This window comes from Odontomachus brunneus, unplaced genomic scaffold, assembly GCF_010583005.1.
Source record: "Odontomachus brunneus isolate Ranch 3 - 2012 unplaced genomic scaffold, Obru_v1 Obru_scaffold_249, whole genome shotgun sequence".
In the NCBI taxonomy this organism is placed as follows: Eukaryota; Metazoa; Arthropoda; class Insecta; order Hymenoptera; family Formicidae; genus Odontomachus; species Odontomachus brunneus.
Window position 1 is genome coordinate 219,512 of NW_022639699.1, and position 21,635 is coordinate 241,146.

The 21,635-nt window shown below is 33.4% G+C and overlaps 1 protein-coding gene across 3 annotated transcripts; it reads right to left on the bottom strand.

The window, feature by feature from the left end:
* Window positions 1-1,652: 1,652 nt before the first annotated feature.
* Window positions 1,653-19,918, bottom strand: LOC116852696 (prostaglandin E2 receptor EP2 subtype). Of its 3 annotated transcripts, XM_032833298.1 has the most exons (7): window positions 19,594-19,918; window positions 19,037-19,527; window positions 16,973-17,212; window positions 10,307-10,484; window positions 8,786-9,030; window positions 5,722-5,950; window positions 1,653-4,955 (listed from the first exon to the last, which is right to left on the bottom strand). In XM_032833298.1, the coding sequence occupies exons 2-7, from the start codon at window positions 19,226-19,228 to the stop codon at window positions 4,843-4,845; spliced, it is 1,197 nt and encodes a 398-aa protein (XP_032689189.1). In that variant the 5' UTR covers window positions 19,229-19,527; window positions 19,594-19,918; the 3' UTR covers window positions 1,653-4,842. The 3 variants fall into 3 exon arrangements, with proteins under 3 accessions (XP_032689189.1, XP_032689190.1, XP_032689188.1); XM_032833299.1 differs by having other exon boundaries at window positions 10,307-10,481; window positions 19,037-19,918; XM_032833297.1 differs by having other exon boundaries at window positions 19,037-19,918.
* Window positions 19,919-21,635: the final 1,717 nt, after the last annotated feature.

Here is a 21,635-nt window from a genome sequence, read left to right on the forward strand (position 1 = left end):
TTTCTTATGTTCATAGCAACTTTGGTATTTTTTAAATCTCGTCGTTTATTGAAAACACTTTCATATTTGTGAAAGTGCTTAAGTGTAAAAATAACAAGCATACATTTTGTGCACGTGTAGAGAACAATTCACTGAGAGAAAAAAATAGTTGGAATAACTATAATATCACTATATTTTATAGTTCATTTTGATCTCAAACATATATTTATAGTTTATCTAAACATGAAAATATAGCAGAATGAACATAAATTTATAGTCACCATTTTATTACTCTATGTGTATAGCAAAACACACTTTGAAAATATAGTTATATGTACTTATATTTGCTAAATATTCCACTTGTATTGACTATATAAAATAGTTAATTTCTCTTATTCAATATTTGTTATTTTACTATATTTTTATTACAAATAATTATAATTCTTGGTAAAAGTTTTATATGGGTCTGTTATACTATGCTATTGTAAATATTACAAACATTATGGTGACATTTACTATAAAAATGATATTCCTAATTATAGGAATATCTCTTTTTATTATGCCATTGTAGTTCCAAATATCATAGATATTTAATAGATTTTTCTCTCGGTGTTCTGTCGCAAATGAAAGAAGGTGAGTCGCGTGCAAAGGATTTCTCAGCTCGAAATATCGCTGTGTTGCGATCGTTCTCTTCATCATCGACAAATGATGAAATCTACAAAGGATTTTTATTTCATGTCTTTATGACTGTGTTCCAATACCCATTGTCAATGTATACTGAAAATCTATAGTTCATGTTACATATACTATAAATTTTCTATGACGTTTTTACCAGTAATAAATTACAATAAAATACATTATCTTCTATTCTTCTATAAATTTTCTGCAGATTTTTAGTACTAGTAGTGAATATCGAAATGTGGTTTATGTTCGATTCGTTCGCGACTTATAAACTTTTAAAGTTTCAATGCGCTCGGTTGTCTATCACTATCATTCAATTTTCAACTTTGTTAGCAAACAATCAATAAGCCAAAAACATGTCTCTTTAGACTGTATATCAGTCACTCTGTGTCATCTGAATCAGAGTAAGTTCCCATTATTATCGCTTTGCTTTTCTTTTAAATTGCACTTTATATCAATCAAGCATATAAAGCTGATTCTTCGTATTACAAAGCCACAGTTTTCCATTGATAACATAGATTAATGACCACTTTAACGCTGTGGGGCAGGTCATGACGTGACGCGTGAATGGAAACAACAGCCACATTCCGTAGACGCATTTCCAGAAAGCTATCCAGGAAAACGTCTGTAACACTTGAAGTCACGTTAGCACTAACCGTAAACTGAAGTACGTAACAGTAAACTTCTAATGAAATAAAAAGCAATCTCTTTAGTAGCACTTATATCGGTCCTTAATTACCTATTTAATTACATTGTAATTATATTGTACACCCATTATGCAGTCGAGTGTCATAATCGATTAAAGCACGGCAAATACGCTCATACTTATATATACTTATCTCATTCTTATCTTCATCTCGTTTATCATAACAGTATCGAGATTAATATTGTCACTGTGGACAGAGATAAGGAAATAATTATCGTGATTATTTGCAAAATGGTAGAAGACTTTTTTGTTCAATTTTACTCACGTTGGTGCGCGTTGTGTTTTGTTTTTTTTTGTTTGTCAGACATTCTATACATATTTTTTTAACGTCAATGAAAAAATGTGTAATAAAAAGATTATGAAAAAACAAAACTTATTTTACATATCCATTAATTATACAAGATGTCTAGGATTAGATGCTGAGAGTTAGAGTTAGTTGTGTGCAGGCATAAATCTTATTACATTACATAGAAAAATCCTGTACTGTTCTAAACTCTATTATGGTAATTATTAAAATATTAATGAAAGAATATTTGTCAGTCAACGCGATTGATGCGGTGGGACACCTAAATCTAGAAACACCTTGTTTACAACTAATTAAATCTTACATAACTAAAACATTTATAAAATATCTTTGCAATATGCTGCGTCTAGGATCGGACACAGTATTCCAAATATATGCTAAAAATACTAATATCTCCAAAAAAATGTATTTTATGTATATATTATTATTGTTTTAATGTATTTTATACTTATAAACCACACTTTCTTCTCTCAGAAAAACTGTTTTTTAAGACATTATAATTTATATCTATGTGTTTATGTTTGGTCTCTCGCGACGAATATATCTGGAATACATTTCCGCGCTACTTTTCCCGATTCTGATGACATTATGTCGCGTTCCCACAAGACGTGAAGGCGTACGAACGTGAATCGTACTGTTGTGCTTATTCAAGTTGCTCTCACGCTTGATGAAATAAAAAGCATAAGTAAATCATATAAAAGAATTCTAAATAAATAATTCGCGAAGTTAATCGTGTCGTGCATATTTAAAGCTTCAGAGATTTATTGGGCTGCAGCTGCACATCACGATTCTCGTACTTATTTTCAATGTTAGATTATAGCGTTCTATTTGATAGAAATCTAAGAAATGAAGAGTATCGTAGTCGCTTAATTTTTAAACATTTATATCCTGCTTTACGCTTACAAGCTCCATGATTGAAAATCAAACACATTTGATTCTGTCACAATAGAGATGTGGAGGCGATGACGTCATAGAACGATATCAATGCGTTCTTGCAACTTAATCTACAAAATGTTCTTTGCTTCCTGTTTTCTGCTTTTCACTTTTTGCATATTTGCTTCTCGATGTACTGTTTTAAGCTTGATCTATAATATGTTATTTGCTTCCTGCTTCTTTCTCTTTATCTCTTTCTGATTCAAATCTTAAGCTTTAAGCCAGAAAAAGACAGAAGCAAGAAACAGAACGCAAAGAGCATATTGTAGATCAAGCTTTATCGACGATTGTGTCTTTTGTCTCTTGATTCTTCTGGAGTTCGTCAACTTTTATCTCGAAGCGACGATAACAAGAAATACAAAAGATACAAAATACCAGTGAAGTTAAAGGAGTTGGTCAGTCTGTTACCTAATCAAAACGATCGATTGGTCCACGCAAAGTGACACTTTCCCTCAGAGAGAACAAATTGCATACGACGATGTTCCTTGGTTTCAAGCCTGATCTACAATATACTTTTTACGTCCTATTTCTTGTCTTCTATCTTTTTCTGCTTTAAGCTTAAAGCTTAAGATTAGAGTCAGAAAAAGATAAAGAGAAAGAAGTAGGAAGCAAAGAGCATATTGTAGATCAGGCTTTAGACGATAAGAATACAAGAAACAAGAAACGAAAAGCAGAAACAAGACACAAAGAACACATTGTATTAGATCGTCCATTAAGTTTTGCGGTAGATTTGTGTTTCAATTTAAGGCAAAAAAATCGCAGAACTTAATGAACGACCTAATAGATTCAGCGACCTAATAGATTCTTACGAATTGTAATCTACAAAAGTATGATTCACGTTTGTACGTACGCCCCGTCACACGGCGTCACACTTTGATGATTGCCCATGATGTGATTATACGTTCTGTCAAATCGTTATTCTCGCGCTCGTTATTGACTAGAAATTTATAGACATATATTGGAATATACATTCAATTCTCTTATTTACAAACTATGCATTCTCTTCCTTAAAGTAATCTCTTTAAGTAACATTTTAATTTCGCGCGCGGAAAGTCAACATCACTATCACTTGCCTGGCGCAAATGAACGGAGTTTTTAACAAGTCGATCGAAAATAAGACAAATGTCTTCCAGTGTTCGAGCGACCGAAACGTTTACGTCGTGATTTTTCGCTCGCTTTAATCATTATGTCAATGCCCAAACATTTTACTTTACATTACGACCCGGGTTCTCGAGTATTTATTATGGAATTTCTTATGTTACAAGTAGAAAAAGGCTTCCCTTGTTCAACTTTTCTAAGAATATTTCCTCAGCTTCTTCTAACGATAGTTTGCATAACGATCTCAACTCCCCTTCTCTCTCTTTTTTTGCCTTGTATAAATTTGTTTAACGCGACGCACGATGAGATAAAAGACATTTTTTTGGACAAAAGTTACTGCACGGTTTATTACTTAAACGAATAATTTTTTTAATTTATTTGTTATGAATCGCTTTACAACTTACTCATGCAAATTTTTAACAATAAAGCTTTGAAATTCGAAATAACAGATCTGTGATAGTTGTGAAAAATATTGGAATTCTAAAATATTGAATCTAGTTACTAAAATAAGTATATACAGGTTTTTTGGGATTACTAATGAGACAAATCTACGATCAGAATTTCAACTTTTTGTTATTAAGAATCTAATGTAGGCTGAACAGTTTGACGATTTTCTAATAATATTTTCATTATATTAATGCATTCAGATCATGCTTTTATTCACATGTTGACATGTATTGCTTGGTTAAATACCAAAATTAGATTTACAATTTTGTCATGTCTGTCTCATCAATGATCCCAGAAACAGGTATATACTTATTTTGGTGCAAATATATTCAATATCTTAGAATTCCAATATTTTTTACAAGTATCTTTGATCCCCTATTTTAAATTTCAGCTTTATTTTGTAAAGATTGGTACGTTGTAAATTGTACCTATTAAACAACCGTGTGATCAAGTTTCATGACCAAAAATTCAAAATCTTTTCCCAACATGTTTTTGAATAAGTGAGTAAACTTATGTAAAATTGTTCAAATAATAGGGGGGAGGGAGATCAGATATTACATTTGGCGATATTTTAATAAAAAATACTTATTAATTAAAGTTAATTAATATATTAATTAAAATTTTTTAAAAGATACCTAAAGTGGGGAAGGTACTCAGGTATTGACATAAGGGTTAAGAAGATCAGAAACCGTCCTCAGACCGATGCTGTCACCACATGCGACTCGTGTTCCTCGCTAACAGGTGTCGACGGAGCCTCGGTAATCGGCGTAGGCGGGTCACCACTGCTGCATTGGTGATCCATCGTTCCTGTGGCACAAAATCGTTTTGGTGAAAGAGAGAGAGAGAGAGAGAGAGCTCGTAATTTTTAAATTTTTAATTTTAACCTATTCTTTAGAGGAAAAAATGGTATCATGGTCCCCTTCCCTTTACATTTTGTACAGTAATTTTGTTAATAATTAGTATGTTAAATTGAAATAAAATTTAATGAGTATATTTGTCAAAGTATTGTTTAATCAATTTTAGACTTAAAGTTGTGTAACGTTTATTACTCAGGACGATATTTATAAAAATGTAGCGAGATTGCATAATGAGTCGAAGAGAAAGAAATAGTAATGTATTCCGCCTCCCCACTACTAAATTAGATTTAAAAAATTTGTTTTGTTTAGAAAAACATAGTATTTTACAAATTTGTAAATTTATTCAAAATAAACTTTTAGAATAGTTAGTTTCTGCATAAAATAAATAGGTTTTTAAACATAACTTCAATTATTTTTTCAAAAAATTTACATTATATGTAATATTTACATTATATATAACGTGAATTATAGATTAGCAGTAGAGCTACAAGTGGCTCATCGAATAACTACTTCGATATAAAAAGAAGTATATGTTATAACAAAAATACAAGCAATCTTGTCTTTTTAACAGGTTCAATTATCTAGTAGCGCAGGATAAAAGTAAAAGAAGGTCACATGAAATATGTATCCTGATTAGTAGTTACGGGATTTCCGCGAGAGGTCCCCATAATCTTCTTTCCACACTATTCAAACGGCAATCGCCCGCATGAATTCACCTGTGAACGAGCCAGAGCGACTTCGATCCGGCCAACAGATCCTGCAGAGCGGCTTCAGCAATCTGAATCTCGGACGTGGCATTCGTAGAATCACATAAATATACGGATCGAGTGTGAAGTGAATGCATAAAAGAATATCGGCCATGATGAAGAAGATACGAATACATTTTCGTGTAGTGACAGCCGTCGGAGGTAGCTTCATCGCAAATTGGGCCAATGGAATAGATATCTGCGGGAAGATAAATAAAGAAGAAAGAAATCAATCATTTTTCACGATTGATTGATACACGAATCAGTCATTCAATCGGGAGAACATGTATGATGCAAAAAAATGTTTTCCTAAAACCGACAAAGGTTTTACAGTCGCTTCCATTTCGCATAAATCGCTCGAAATAAACTGCAATTTGTATGTTCTCGCATACTTTGCGTTATCTATTTTGATACACAATATTTTTAAAATGCAAACTGATTAAATTCTTTGACACGCTTATAAAAGATGCATTTGTTGACTCATATCCTTTTCGCGACGATCGAATCGATTTTCTTCATCGAGGAGCGAAATCTTCCACCGCCATGTTTTCACGCGGCAAAATCGTCAACAGGATGATCAATTCAGTAACGACTGGAATATTAGCTTGCGAATATCTCCATGGCTCGTACGTGAGACTATTCCTAAATACTCGTTTATCCTTCTCAACCTTCTCCACTTGTAGCGGAAACGCACGATATTTCTGTACTTCACAGCTCTATATTTTAATAACAAATAAGTAGGATTACAATTTCCAGCGTTGAGATATTTTTTTTTAATAAATTGATTTGTTTACTTTTTCATTGTTATTGTATCTTAACTCTAAAACTCTGAACATTAAAATATTACGTGAATCCTACCAACATTAGTAAAATTTACCGAGCGCATTTTTTTTGTGTTCACATTTCTCCGAAAAATTATTGAAATTTAATGTTTCTTTTTTTTTAATCAAGATAGAAATCATCGAGAAATATGATTCTGTTAATATTTCTAGATTCTCAAAGAGCTTAAAAAATAATAAAAAGACTATAATTATAAAAATATAAAATATACAAGAATTATAATAAGAAAACAAAACACATGTATTTAAGAACGGTAACATTCGAAAAGTTAGTTTGGCTAAATTTTATATATGTTTAGGGTTTTTGGATTGAAGGGTTTTTGGAAGATAAGAAATTTTTTTGCGGAAAAATAGCTGAATATTAAATTATATATACTGTATTGTAAAACCTAATCTATTATAATAAAAAATTGGAATATTAAAAATTAATTTTGTACACTGCAATCACTTGTGTTTATATATGTATATATGTACACACGTATATTTAAAAAAACATAAATTTAAGAAAAAAGTTGCAAGATAAATTATCAACTGTTTTGTATAGACTACAATAACAAAAAGTAAAAAATTTGTTATATAAAAAAATCAAAATTATCTTGAATTTTTTAAGTGGCACAATGTACTTTTTTACATAACATTGTAGAGAACTTTGAAATGAATTCAATACACTATCACAAATATTACTTTTATTAACAACAATATTAAAACAATTCAAAAACTTCAATTTGTGGAAGCAAATGTTCAAATTGCTTGCTTCCTCCTACAACACAAAATTTTACTCTTTTTAGCAATTTAGTGTGCGTAGCAGCTATTATGCTATTTGGATCTAAATTTGCACAAGCTGTAATTATCTCTTCTCAAAGATCTTAAACATTATTAATAGATGTTTTACAGCAAAAGCTTTAAGATATTTTCATAAGAAAAAATCCATCAGAGATAAATTTGAGAAACGAGATGGCTATCGGATTAGTCAACGTGTATTTATAACACGATTTTCAAAAGTAACCTAGATATAGCAGTGAAATCCTCACTTTGCTTATAAATAGTGCTATTTAAAATAATGCTGTACATTTGATATTAAATATTAACAAAAGTGACATTTGTGATAGTACGTTGACATATATATGTATGCACTGAGAGAAAAATATAGTTATCTTTGGCGTCAACTATACCCTTTTGTGATTTTAACCACAAAAATAGTTAGAAAAACTATTATTTTAGTAAGTGTTATTAGAAAAATGGCTTTTCTAATTATGTTTTTGGTTCAAATCACAAAAAAGTATAATATAGTTGACACCGAACGCAACTATATTTTTTTCTCAGTGTATGTGTATATATATACACACACAAAATATCAAGAATATACTGTCGCGGATGTGTCATAAACAAGGGAAGCAACGCAAACGCTAAAATATCACTTCGCAGGCGAATCACGTGGGCCGCATCGTCGACCTCGGGGCAGTAGTAGTAAGTAAGCGAGTATCTAAAACTGCCGGAAGCGAAGTCGCTTCCTAACGAAAAGCCGGCAGCGGCTTTCTATAGCAATGACGAATAATGAAGAGATATCTAACCGGAAAACCGAGGGAGCTCGATATTCTCTTTCAATTAAACCTTATCTAGGGGGACAAGGATATCCTTCGTTAAAATACGTTCCACGTGCATTCCGTGCTATAAATACGCCTTTATTTGTCATCTACGATGGTCAACCTACATCTTCCGCGTCCTTCGTCACAAAAGGGTAGGAAACCATAAGCAAGTTTTTCTTATTACGTTGCGCAGACAAGGAAGATCGATTGGGCTAAATTTTTTTCGCGTGGGTGAAGGTGTTGTTCTACTACTCATCTCATCCTCTAGACTCGCTCATCGGAGTGTTCGAATTAAGTTAATTGTACGTCAGATGGAAGAGGGCTCATCAATTTTTCAGATGATACCTCTACATCATTGTTTATAATACTATTATTATTTATAATGTATATTGTTAATATCAGGAAAATATGAATTTTTCTCGCGAACAAGATCTTATTTTTCGTAACATTGTCCTTTCGTTCCCGTCATTTCTTCCAAATGAGTAGTGATATTAACGTAATAGTTGCGATATATAACGTTGTTTGCTTTCATGGCTCATTAATTATTTAACAGTAATTATCGTTATTGACCACGTCATAGAACGAAGTGAATTAAATAGATGGACTCACCATATGAGGCATCCAGCAAATAACGAACGATATGGACAATACCGCCATAAGCCTTGCAAATGCCCTCTCTTCAACCGTAGCAACGATTTCCTGCCGACCTGGAATTCCGGCTATTCTCAGCAATGGTTTTGCTCTCGATGAAGCTCTGCAGATTCGTCTGAGGGCACCTGTGCGACGACCTAATCTACTCAGAGCCCTGGAGACCGCCAGATTGCACCAAACAATGGACAAACATAGAAGCGTGCCTGTAATTAAAAAAGAACCTGCAGTAATCAGTAATAACAAGTTATAGTATAATATAAATACAATATATATATATATATATATATATATATATATATATTATTATACAATATATATATATATATATATATATATATATATATATATATATTATTATACAATATATATATATATATATATATATATATATATTTATATATATTATATATTAAATATAATTTATTTATATATAATATAAATAACCGATCTTTTAGTCTTTGACACTTTCTATTGTCTTAGGCTCGGTTGCACCAACATTATTTTAGTTTTAAGTGAGACTTAAATATATGTCTGTCTTCATTTATTTAAAAAGAAAGATAAAGATAGATATATGTTTAAGTTTCGCTTAAAGCCAAAATAATGTTGGTGCAACTAGGCCTTAAACAATTTATGTATTGCAATTAATGCAATTACCAAAATCTCTCTCGAAATAATATCAATTCCTCGTCAAAATTAGTTCAAAAGGCATAGCTTTTATCTTACTCTTTTTTGTTGTTCTTCTGAAAGTTCTTCTGGTTTAGATAGGTGAAAGATTAAAGGTTTTTACAATTTTATTAAGTATAGTTTTTCCTTTTCTCATTATTTTAAATATAGAAATAATTATTTAAAAAGATTCTCTTCAAATTTTCTGTGCTGAGCGTAGTGCTGCTGAACATCTCTAACTAATGGACAATATTACAGCTTATGTAATAATCTGCAACGAAAAGCCAAGAAAATTAAAAAACTGTATTAAATTTACTGTGGAGAATGAACTTATATCCTCTGGAAAAAGTACAAAATTAATATTTTTTCGGAATACTAAATAAAAAAGAAAAATTATTTGTAAGTTGCAAACGAAATTGTCTAATTGTCTAATAACAGAAAACTACTAATCAGGATACATATTCTATACTAGTCTTTTTACTTTGCTCTACTAGACAACACACACACACTGAAGTTTTTAGCATTAATTACCAAATGATTTGATTAGGTCAACTAATTAAAGATTTTGTTCTACTATTTATTTTGTAATTATTACCAAACAGTTTGTAACTATATTTAGTACTCATATTGTTACATACTAGTATATTGTTACTATATTTAGTACTTATAATCGCACTTAAATATCGCACTGAAACGTCTAATAAAATGCATTTGTTAACTATTACTAGACTTTTCTTACAGTATATAGTAAAGTGATATGACTTCTTTCAAACATCAGAGTAGCTGTCAGCTGTCAGCTGTGCCTGATCCACTTACCGAAAAGGCACCATACATAAGCGTAAGCGATGTCTCTCGGTTCAGTGGCCTCCCTGTAACGTACGCAACGTTCGCCTTTGTAGTATAATCCGAAACCCAAAACTGGAAGGCTGGTCAACGCCAACGCTGCTAACCAAAGCGCCAACATGCACCGCACAATTACCGGATACGTCACCTGCTGAAAGATACATGCGTGTCACCCATTAAGACACCGAGACCCCGTGAACTCTGCGATGACCGCGCGACGAAGAAGTCGACGAAGACAACCTGTGGCTCGACCACAGCTTCATCGGAGGAGCAAGTCTCAGGTTCCGCTTTAACTTATGTGATAGCTTTATATCTTGTTATATACAGAATACTATACAGAACGTCCCAAAACAACTTTCAAAGTTCTTGTGGAAGCGTAGTATAGATTGAGGTGAATATAAAAGTTCTATTCCACTTTGCGATATTCACAATAATTATTGAGATATTAGTACTATTGAGATATAAATATTATTGAGATATTAAAGAAGTTTTATGAATGATAACGCAAGATGAGCTGTAGATGGTAGATGAGTAATGGCAACGTCTGCTATTGTATTTATATGTCTGCTTGTGTAAACTGAACAAAAAAGTTTTCTATCCTAATAACTTTGTAGATTTTTTATTATTAATTAAAGATTGGATAGTCACTCGCGATAACATATTAATATTACCTAACTTAATAATTAAAAATCTATAAAGTTATTAAGAAAAAGATAGAGGACTTTTTTGTTCAATTTTGCGTGTCAATGTTGTTCAATTGGACCCAACAGGCACACAACAGCACACATCGCCACTACACCTCATCTCACGCGTGATTACTCATCAATCTTCCTTAATATCTCGATAATTAATATACAAATATCGCAAAATGTCATAGAACTTTTATGTTCACTTTAATCCTACTTACCTCCACGAAGGTTATTCCAAGACACCCTGTATGTAAACACGATATACGCGGTTTGCATCACACAAGTGCCCGTGGTTCGCGCTATTGATAGAAATCGACATCATTCTATCTTCCCCTCCGTCAATTATTAGTTTCTTGAATAATGAGACGTCGCCGCGTTTTGAAACTCTATTGAGAGGCTGCAGCGATTCGCCATGGAATTTATTGGTTCCCAATGCTCGCGTAAATCATCCCCTTTTTCGCATTACGCGATTCTCAATCTGGATTTATGCATTCCTCTACTCTTCGCTCCACAGGGACCGTCGGCCAGAGCGGAGAGAAGGAGAAATCGGAAGATCCCGAAGATGATAAATAAGAAGGTGAAGGACTTGTCACTCCTTGTCGTTCTTTCCTCTTTACGCGTTCACGAAAAAATGACGGCGATTTCACTACCTCGTTAAAGTAGGCCAACTTTGACGCGCGAGATGTAACACGCGTTCGCGCTTCGCTTCCCTTCGACGAGCCACGTTATTATGGATGTTTTGAGAGCATCGTCGGACGTTCATCCTCCCCGGAATCTCCGCGCAATTTTCAAGGCCGACGGCGAATTCGCACTTGAGATCGACGAAATTAATACTCGTCTCGAATTAAACCGCGCCCGATAGAGAGGAATTAGGCCAACAAATCCGACATAAACTTTACGGCGCACGAGAAGACCTACAAAAATGGAAAATGACGAATTGTAATAAAAAATATTGCTTTGCAGTGAACTTTACTACACTGAAAAAGGACTGGTAATTGTTATTAAATGTATTTAGTTATAGAATTGAAGTAAAAATTCGGTAATTAATACAAAATATGATAATAATAACCAAATACATAATAGATTTGATGTACAAAGGATTTTCAATCACAGTCAAATAGACTAAAGATTTTAATAATAGCTACTAAATATTTAACTTATAATAAATTTAATTTATATTATCTGTTAATTTATTAATATTTAATTTATATTATCTATTACCAAGTATTTGATGACTACTATCGTATATTTGGTAAGTGTTATAAAATCATTCAATTCTGTTTGATGAAATATTTGATAACTATATATGTGGACTTATATAAATTACGGAGGAAGGAATTAATATTTTATTAATAACAACACTGAAGTATTGTTAGATATTAAATATTCTACGCGGTTTCGCGACTATATATATATCTTCTATCAAAGCAAAACATAAAATTTTTGAAATATTACTAACGAAACATTTCTGGAATGATGTTTTCCGACGTAATCGGATGAATACGCGATTATTTACAGATTCAGATGACACAATGTCGTGAATATTTCCCGACCACTCGAGAAAAAGAGTTTAACGTATATAGAATATCAGTTACGGAAAACGTATACACCGTAGTTAGAAAAATTATATCACGAAGGGGCGAACAGTATCGTAATAGATTTTTTGGCATTATCGAGTATTTTTTTGTACAAATAATATTGATTAATCTCATATAGCACATATATTTTTGGCACTCCAATTTTTTTGCTCTCACTTATATATATATTTCGTAAAATTTATAAAAAATAAAAAATATATTTCCAAATCTGTAAATATAGAATTATATATACGGAAATATTCACTTAAATATTTCACTTCATTGCAAACGTTTCTCTTGTCAATTTTCTTGTCAATACTTGTGAACCTTTAAGAAAAAAATGTTACATATTTCAATTTCACAAAGTATAATTATTTGGATATAGAAAAATACATCTTGTTTTTAATAAAGAGGCAAATAAAATTATTAATAGTTTATGCGGTATATATTAAACTATATTAATTTTAATAATTAATCTATATTAATTATATAACACGGATTTTATTAAAATTATTACAAAGATTAGCTATACCTAAATTTTTTTTGTAGTACTAACAGCATATATTTATTTAAATCTAAATACTTTTATTTAAATAGAATAAATAATTGCTTTCATGAAAAACTAAAAGGTTTCCTTAAAGTTTCAATACTATTAGTATTTACTAAATAAATACCGATTATTTTTTAAATATTTTTTCTCTCAGTGTATATTTTCTCTCAGTTTGTTAGCGCATAATAAATTTTTATTTCGCTAATTCGCAGCTACTTAAAAATTAAAAGTCAGACCAGGTTGAGAATAACTTTAATGTGCCAAATTAAGTTTAATTACCAAGGAAGGCTTTCAATATATTATGATTAGCCAGTAAATTACAGTTTGATTTTGCTCTATTCTAGAACACTATATGTAACACGGTCTATAAATTTAGAATCGCCGATCACGAATTTGCCAAGAAGAGCCGCGTTGGAATTTATATGTGTTTACATCATGTCATGAGAAGAAATAATATGTTACGTTGAAAATTTATATCTCAAAGTTATGCTAAAAAGAATCAAAAGCATAAATTAAAAGATTTGATGTAAATTTAAACTTTCACTTTTTTAATTTTACTGGATTTTGTTTCATATTGATTGTGTGTATGCATGTATGTTGTGTGTGCTATTTCGTAGCTACCATTAATGAATAAAACTAAATTTGTAAGTTCATTATGGATTATAATTTGATGGCATAAAGTGACACGCGCAAATTAATATTGATCTCTAATTTCATTTTAGCGTATGATCCTATTGAGAAAAGTGTCAAGAGTTAGGTGGGAGCTTCCTGGAAAAGACTATTTGATGAAGTGCGGCGAATAGCATTAATCACCCTCAATTAATCGCAATCGTGCGTGCTGCGTGTGAAAGTGGCCGCAGCGTAAATTGATGCTTCATCATCGGACTGCGTCTTTCGTGGCGCGATCGATACTTTCTCAAAGGTAGTGATTTGCGACTTTTCCGATATAAAAAAATATCCGATTTATTAATTCGTCCGAACAGTTTAATTCGCATCTCAATACTTTAGTAATGACGCGCTAATGTAATTTGCATAAACAGATTCTCATCTCGCCGATCAATCATCGAGGCTGTCCGTCCTCTTATACCTTCATCGTAAAATGTGGCCGTTCTATAAACGTCGAAGCTCTGGAGTGCCTTGATGGCGCACGCGAATAAATTTTCTCACACACGCCAGTTCAGACATAAAGCGAAACCATGTTGTGAATTGCAAGGCATAGTTTATTTTGGCAATGTGTTTAGTCCGTTGTCTCTCGCGCGGCTGAGAGAATCAGTTTCTACGGTAAGTGAGAGCATAACTTCTTTCAGTTTTCCTTTTTATCTTGTATAAGAGAGAAGAAAGAAGATAAACTTACTTAAAGTTTATTCCTGTCTGATTAATTTCCTTCATTCCTCTTCAAGGATGATAATTATATTTTTTCTGCTTGTACATAATCGCAAAACTCTGATTGTACAGAGCATAATAATAATAATTTGTTTATTATTCTAGTAATAATAATAATTTGTCTCTTATACAAATAATGTATAAAGCATGAATGATACAAAATTTAAGTTGAGTTAAGAGACCAGAAAGTATGACAACTATACAGCTAATATTATTGTTATCCTTAAACATTCAAGTAAAATAAGATTGGATAAATTATAGTAAATTGATGATTAATGATATAAAGTTTTGTTAAATTTAACTTTAAATTGTTCCTGTATCGAGCAATACTAAGACCAAAGGAAACGACATAATATTCCAACATCAACTAAACTTGTCGTTTGTTTTCGCACGCCGCACGCGTTGAAAAGTAGGAACGCACGATTCTAGACTGTTGGATCTTCTGCGACTCAGATTATATATAAATTGATTGTGCTACGTATGACTCTGAAAATCGTCGATATTAATAACTCTGCCTATTTTTGATCCTCGTTATATTGAAACTGAAACATCACCCGGATTGAAGTGGATACTGAAGTGGATGACAAACTAATGACGAACTAAAAACTAAAAAATGTCGATAACGCAGAGACGATCGTCACTTACACAATCACGCTATCCGTTTTGTATTTTTTGTACATACAGAACTTACATGAATATATGTTACTTTGTTTTATCATATTCAGCAGAAAATCTAACCACGCATGTGTAAAAATCTTTCTGCAAACTTTTCCAATATTCTTGAACTTTTGAATTCAGATGCGAAGGTACAATAATGTTCTCCAAAATTTTTCTGCTTGAAGCAGATTTTCGGTACAAGCTACGAAACTTTTGGATTAGGCAAATATTACGCTAATTGACAGCTTGAGATATATTTTATATTTAAAATTTTTTTTGTTTTCATCACATATTGAGCAATGGTCCTATTTATTTTTATACGTGTTTTCATCGCGTAAAAACACTTGTAATTCTGTACAACGTAAACTTTGCAGAAAAATATCAGTATTAAGTCAGTAAAGTTTTAAGCTTCAGCATTTCTTGAATTTTCACAAAAGTCGAAGAATGCGTTCTCCGTCGCAAAAAATAATTTTATTACCATTTGACGACGTCCTCTAGGTGGTTTTCATCAAAGCGATCAAAAATAATCGACCAACTCCAGATATTATCCTCGCTATTTGCACAACACTGACGCCATCAAACTAATAGACCAACTCTCAGCGCTCAAGCGTGCGTGCGAAATGCTAAATGCGATATCTCTATGTGTTATTCGTGCTTAGAATATTCGCCATTCTCATTGTAAGATGCGTACAAGTGTTGATGAGTTCCTGAGAATGTCAATGCGAAGGTTTCCTCGGCTTGATAAGTGATTACGTAATACCGACTAGCTGACGTTTCCGTTACTTCACGTGCAACCTCTTCTCCACGAGAAAACTCGTGTATGATAACGCCAAGGTCAATATCGGCAATTGAAGAGTGAATTCTAAGGACGTTTCTCACGTGTGTAATACTAGTAGTTCGAGGGAAACAAATTTAGAAGCTTAGAACCTTATACTTAAGCCTCGTTACATCCCTATCATTATAACCCTCATCATTGAGGTGTATCATTAGGATCCACTGGAACCAATTTTAGCTTTCAACTTCTATTTTTGAGCAGTAATCACTATTTATTAGGATTAATATTTCAAAATGTATTATTTCATTGGGACTTCTAGTCCAAAAAGAAAATTTACTTCCTGCCTTCTCGCTTGACTTATATAATTGTTTTAACATTTGATATACACCCAGACAACATAATGTCTAAAATCAGGACATAAGACGTCTTAAAGATTATCTTTAAGATGTTTTTCAGATGATTTATGTATAAATGTCTTTAAGACATCTTATGTCCCGATTTTAGACATTATGTTGTTTGGGCAACCACATAATCTTTCGTGACTTTTGACTTGTATTACTGGAGAGAGTCTGATGGAGCACTGAAATGTCTGGACTGTTATGTTAAATCTAGCTTAAATTTTGCTTAAATGTATTTGTGTTATAGCACTATTAAAACTTGGTTCTTAAAAGCCTTTTCTTTGTATCTTGTTTTATGTTCATCAGAGCCTTTTTTCAGATTTTCTAAAATCTACTTTCTTTTCGATAGAAGAAATTAATCCTTTAACTTCACCACAATGAGATATACCAAGGATAAACGTGAATGGTCATAACAGTGAAATGCGAACGTCAACGGGCTCTCAGTTGATTTAAACAGCCATTCCAGTTATTGTAGAAGCAACGTAACTGCGTCAGCTACTTTCTACGAACGTGAGATTCCCTTCACTAATTTCCGCATAATTAATAACCGCTTGGAGAAGTTTTGCAGTTCTAGGAGATTAAAGCGAGGTTATCCTAAAGCTAGGCTTACCTTCTGATAAACGAAGGGCCTAGTTAAGGCCAGCCATCTCTCCCCCGCCATGACGATAGCGACACAACCACTGAAGAGGCCGAAAAGTCGCCAGACCACTCGTAAAGAGCAAAATATTCGCGTGGAGGCCACGTTACCGACATAAATTGTGACATACATCTGTACCAGCATCCCCAGTAAAGCGGTGAGATCGTTGGTTGCCAGACAACGCAACATTAGCAGGTGCTTGCGGTTCCTCCCCTGAAAGGAAGCAGTATTAATGGGGATAGCATGCATTATCGTTTCATTGCTTTTTATTACTGAGAAGGAGGATGAAATCACCCTTAAGCAAGATCAAGAAAGAGCTCAGGATACACGCATCTGAAGAATGTGTATTTCTGGCTGTCGTGTTAAATTACTATTAGAGTCTTGTGTGGGACATTTTATATTTACGCGAGATTTCTACTGTATGTTTATTCATCAAAATAATTCTCGCTCTCGTGGAATTGTTCTGTGCAAATAGGACTATCTACAAGATGATTTTCGTGATAGAAAAGCTCTTTTCTCGTGATTAAGTCCACAGGATCTATGAAAGGAGTTTGTGTGTGTGTAGTAATTCTAAATGGATTTTAAGTCTTTACATATAGTTGACTATTCGAGCACTAAAGTGCCTCTGGAAAACAGGACATTATAATTCAAGACATTTTAATTTATTGACACAATAAATATATTAAGGAGAAATTAAACAGATTTTTACGAATTTTTCTTTAAAGATGAATAAAGATATTATAATATGGAGATTTGACTGTATTATTTACTATTGCTTTAGGCACAAAAGAATTATTTTTTGTTTAAAAAAATTGAAATTTCGTCGTCTACGTTCTTTATGCTAAACGAGGTACGACGCTTCTAACTATACAATGTTAAGCTTGTGTAATAATTTAAAACAAAATAGAACAAGAAAATTTTAAAACTACATTAAATTTTCTGGAGGATAAACCTAAATCCTTCGGAAAATTTTCAAAATTAATATTTCTTCTGGGATATTACGGGAAAGAAAAAAAGAGAAAAAATGTAACTTCGAACTGCCGCCATTCTACACAACTTCAACTTTCTGCATATAACAAATATTCATCTTTAAATTTAAGTGATGTTGAAATCGATGACGAACTCGAACAATGTCGATAACGCAGAACAATGTCGTAACCAATATAATCAGGCTATACTTTTCGTATTTCTTGTATATATAAAATTTATATAAATATATGTTACTTTGTTTTATCATATTCAGCGGAAAATCTAACCATGCACGTGTAGAAATCTTTCTGCAAACTTTTCTGATATTCTTAAGCTTCTGAATTCAGATGCGAAGGTATAGGTTCTTAAAAATTTTTCTATTTGGAGCATCCACACTTTCGGTATGCACAAGCTGTGAAATTTTTGGATTAAATAAATATTATATTAACTGACAGCTTGAAATTTACATTAAAAATTTGTTTCGTTTTCGTCACATATTGAGCAATGCTCCTATTTATTTTTGCACGTATTTTCATCGCGTAAAAGCATTTCTAATTCTATATCAATAGAATGTAAACTTTACAGAAAAATATCAGTATTTTGTTGATAAAGTTTTCAGCTCCAGTATCCCCTTAATTAACTTCTTAAAATTTCTGGTTCTGTTTGCTTAAAATTATTATGTAAGTAATATTGTCCATTAGTTATTGTCCAACCGCACCAAAAACCTAGAAGAAATGTCAATACTTAAAAATAATTTTGTTAAACTTAAAACTTAAAACAACGTTAAACTTAAAACAACGATAAATGGTATGTCCAAAAGTCTATATCGATATCTTTATTTGTATCTCTAAAGAAAATTTGTGAAAGCCTTCTATTCCTCAGCTATCTAAAATAGAAAAGCTCCCTTTAAATTATAATGAAATTTAGACACCACGCATGAAATTATAGTTTATACATAACATGCAATTCTCAGTTGTGAAGAAGACACCTGTTTCACTGGCGGCGGCACGAGGAGAACGTGTGTCGATTAACACGAATCTGATGCGTGATTTCATCTCAATGGCTTACCTTATCTCGATGAAAGAGAATGACAAGAGCGGACACATTGCCGATGACGCCGGTTACGTAGACGAGAGTCAGCACGAGTTGAGGCACGAAAGTCACGTGTCTCTTTGGCGCAACGCTGCTCATTATATCGGGCATCATCGTCGTTGTCATATTAATGACCGAAGTGATGTTGAGCCAGCTCTCCGTCAACATGATGATCGCACTTTCTGCGGCACACTCTCAGTTTTGAAAGATCGAATTCCTCTTATCGCTTACTCGCTCAACCTCGTCGGAGCTTATCCAACTAGGCGCGAGACGCTACGTGCAGTGCAACGACACCCTGACCTTATTGTTCGCAGTGGCTCGCACCAATTGTTATGATACGACGTGGACGTCACTTCCCCTTAAGGAGCATCGATCTCCTCCAATTGCAATTACCGCTTCTCCTTCATCGCGCCATTCAATTTTTCCTTCTACTTATGATAGATCGTAACCGGTATCTATGATGGATCCTAAGTGAATGAAGTCGATGAGAACAGTCGCGTTTTACCATGCAAAATAAGCTTGCAAAGCAATACTTTTTATTCTCAAATTTCGGTGAGGCAGAAATCGTGGATTCAGGCAGTCTCTGTAACGTCTACCCTCGAAGCTGCGTCCAGTTGTTCACCTGTTTCGCGACGCCTGTCTGGGATTCTTCGGGGCAATGCTCGCACGATTTCACCTAAATGATCTGCCAATCGAGTCATCGAACCGGTCCTCGCCACGACGGACAACGCCGATCACTCGTCGCGCTCTTCTCGTCTCAGGGAATCCTGGAGAGCCAGCGCTAGACGACGCGAACCTGCGGGTCTCTTGATCAGACGGGGTGAAGCAGGTCTCAGAGACTCCTCCGACGAGCGCAGTCACCGCCTGACTGATTGGAACCACGCAGTTGGATCCAGTTTTGTTTATTCCCGTAGGACGGCTCGATCGCGACGTCGCCAATTGCGCCTGCGCGAATTCTTCAGAAGCAATTATTACGGGAAGTCATCGGTCATTTATTGTTGAAATTCACGGACGACAACGTCGACGGAAGCTCTAAATATCGACACGATAAAACTTTTTTTTGCATGTCATCTCCTCACACATGCATTATCTTACGTTTGCATAAATAAAATTGAGATCTTCTCTTCATTTTCTTCTACTATCACCGGAAATTAAAAACAAAGTTAGAATAATAAAGCGAAATATTCTCTCTTTTCTATTTTTAAATCAAAATCTCCTGAAAACAGGGAAAAATTTATTTTCATGCAAAACAGAAGCTAACTGTGTTTGCGATCAGACATGTCAAGTTTGTAACTTTTTATTGTAATTTAATTTTTCCAATCCTGCATATGTGTGTATGAAAGCAAATATTTCTTTTCTATATTATTACTATTATTAAGATTTTTTACACAATTACGTGAAAATAAATAAATAATACGAGATGGTCTGTAGGAAGAGTCCTCCAAATAAACAGTGATAAACAACATTTTAATTCTCTCTTGTCAATTTAATATTTAATTTAATAGTCAATTCAAGTTTTTAACTCTCTCTTTCTCTCTCTCTCTCTCTCTCTCTCTCTCCCCCTCTCTCTCTCTCTGTCTCTCTCTCTTTCTCTCTCTCCCTCTCTCTCTCTCTCTGCCGTAAAGAGATAGATACATATAATAAAAAGATATATAGTTCTATGATTTATATCAATCTCTTTATATTATATATAACGGTATAAAAATGAGGCACAGTAAAAAAAAGATTTGCCCGGCAGCGCTTCACCAAGATTCGCACAGACTCCAATTCGCCGGTATGCGGGTGTTATGAATAATGTATGCTACATGTGCTTTTTGTATACAAGAGAGCGCACCGATCGATAAATAATTTCAAGCACGAGGAGGATAATGCGTTAAACAAGCTCTGCCTGTTCAAGGATCCGAGACACAATGATGCGTTCCCGGCAAGGAATGGCGATGAACTTCGCGCGGATTTGTCAAGATTTGGACATGATCCAACGATTGGGGAAACGATAGAAAGCTGTTTAGTTTCGATTGCATTGTCTAACAAGGTTACAGTAATGCGAACAAAATAAAACCTGTTAATGCGACTTTAGAATACGCATTTCAAATACACGGACTCATTACACCAAAACGTCACATTTTTATCATATCGACACATGAAATTATAATTTATATGCAAGCAATATGTATATATTTATGAACAAGTAGCTGTAAATTGACAAGTATTTTCACAAGCCAAAAGTTGCTTGTCAATTTTCGCAAAAGCATTTAATTTCTCGAGCTTGGCTATCTTTTATGTATCGCGCGCTTCTTTTATTTTATGCGAACACTGATGACGACGCCTTAACGCACTCTTCAGCGCGAATTGATCATCTGTATTCCTGCGAGTCAGGATGCGCCTCTTAAAATGAAGGTTCATCTCTACATGGTGAGCCATAAACATACAATAGCCACTACTGCAGCTAACCAGGAAATTGATTTAAATAATGCAATCGTGATCAGCGCCATTCTTGCATAAGTTGCGATGCATATGACAACTTGACAATCTAACCAGATGGTTTCTGCATTCTTACTGAGGCAGCAGTCCAAAT

What these genes read in the sequence shown, in the direction of transcription:
- LOC116852696 (XM_032833298.1), bottom strand. Translation starts at nt 19,228, where the DNA reads ATGTTGACGGAGAGCTGGCTCAACATCACTTCGGTCATTAATATGACA. An exon ending in GGCCCTTCGTTTATCAGAAG is followed by an intron (nt 10,485 to 16,972) that starts GTAAGCCTAGCT and finishes TGTATCTTTCAG; the next exon opens with CAGGTGACGTATCCGGTAAT. An exon ending in TTATGTATGGTGCCTTTTCG is followed by an intron (nt 9,031 to 10,306) that starts GTAAGTGGATCA and finishes TTTTAATTACAG; the next exon opens with GCACGCTTCTATGTTTGTCC.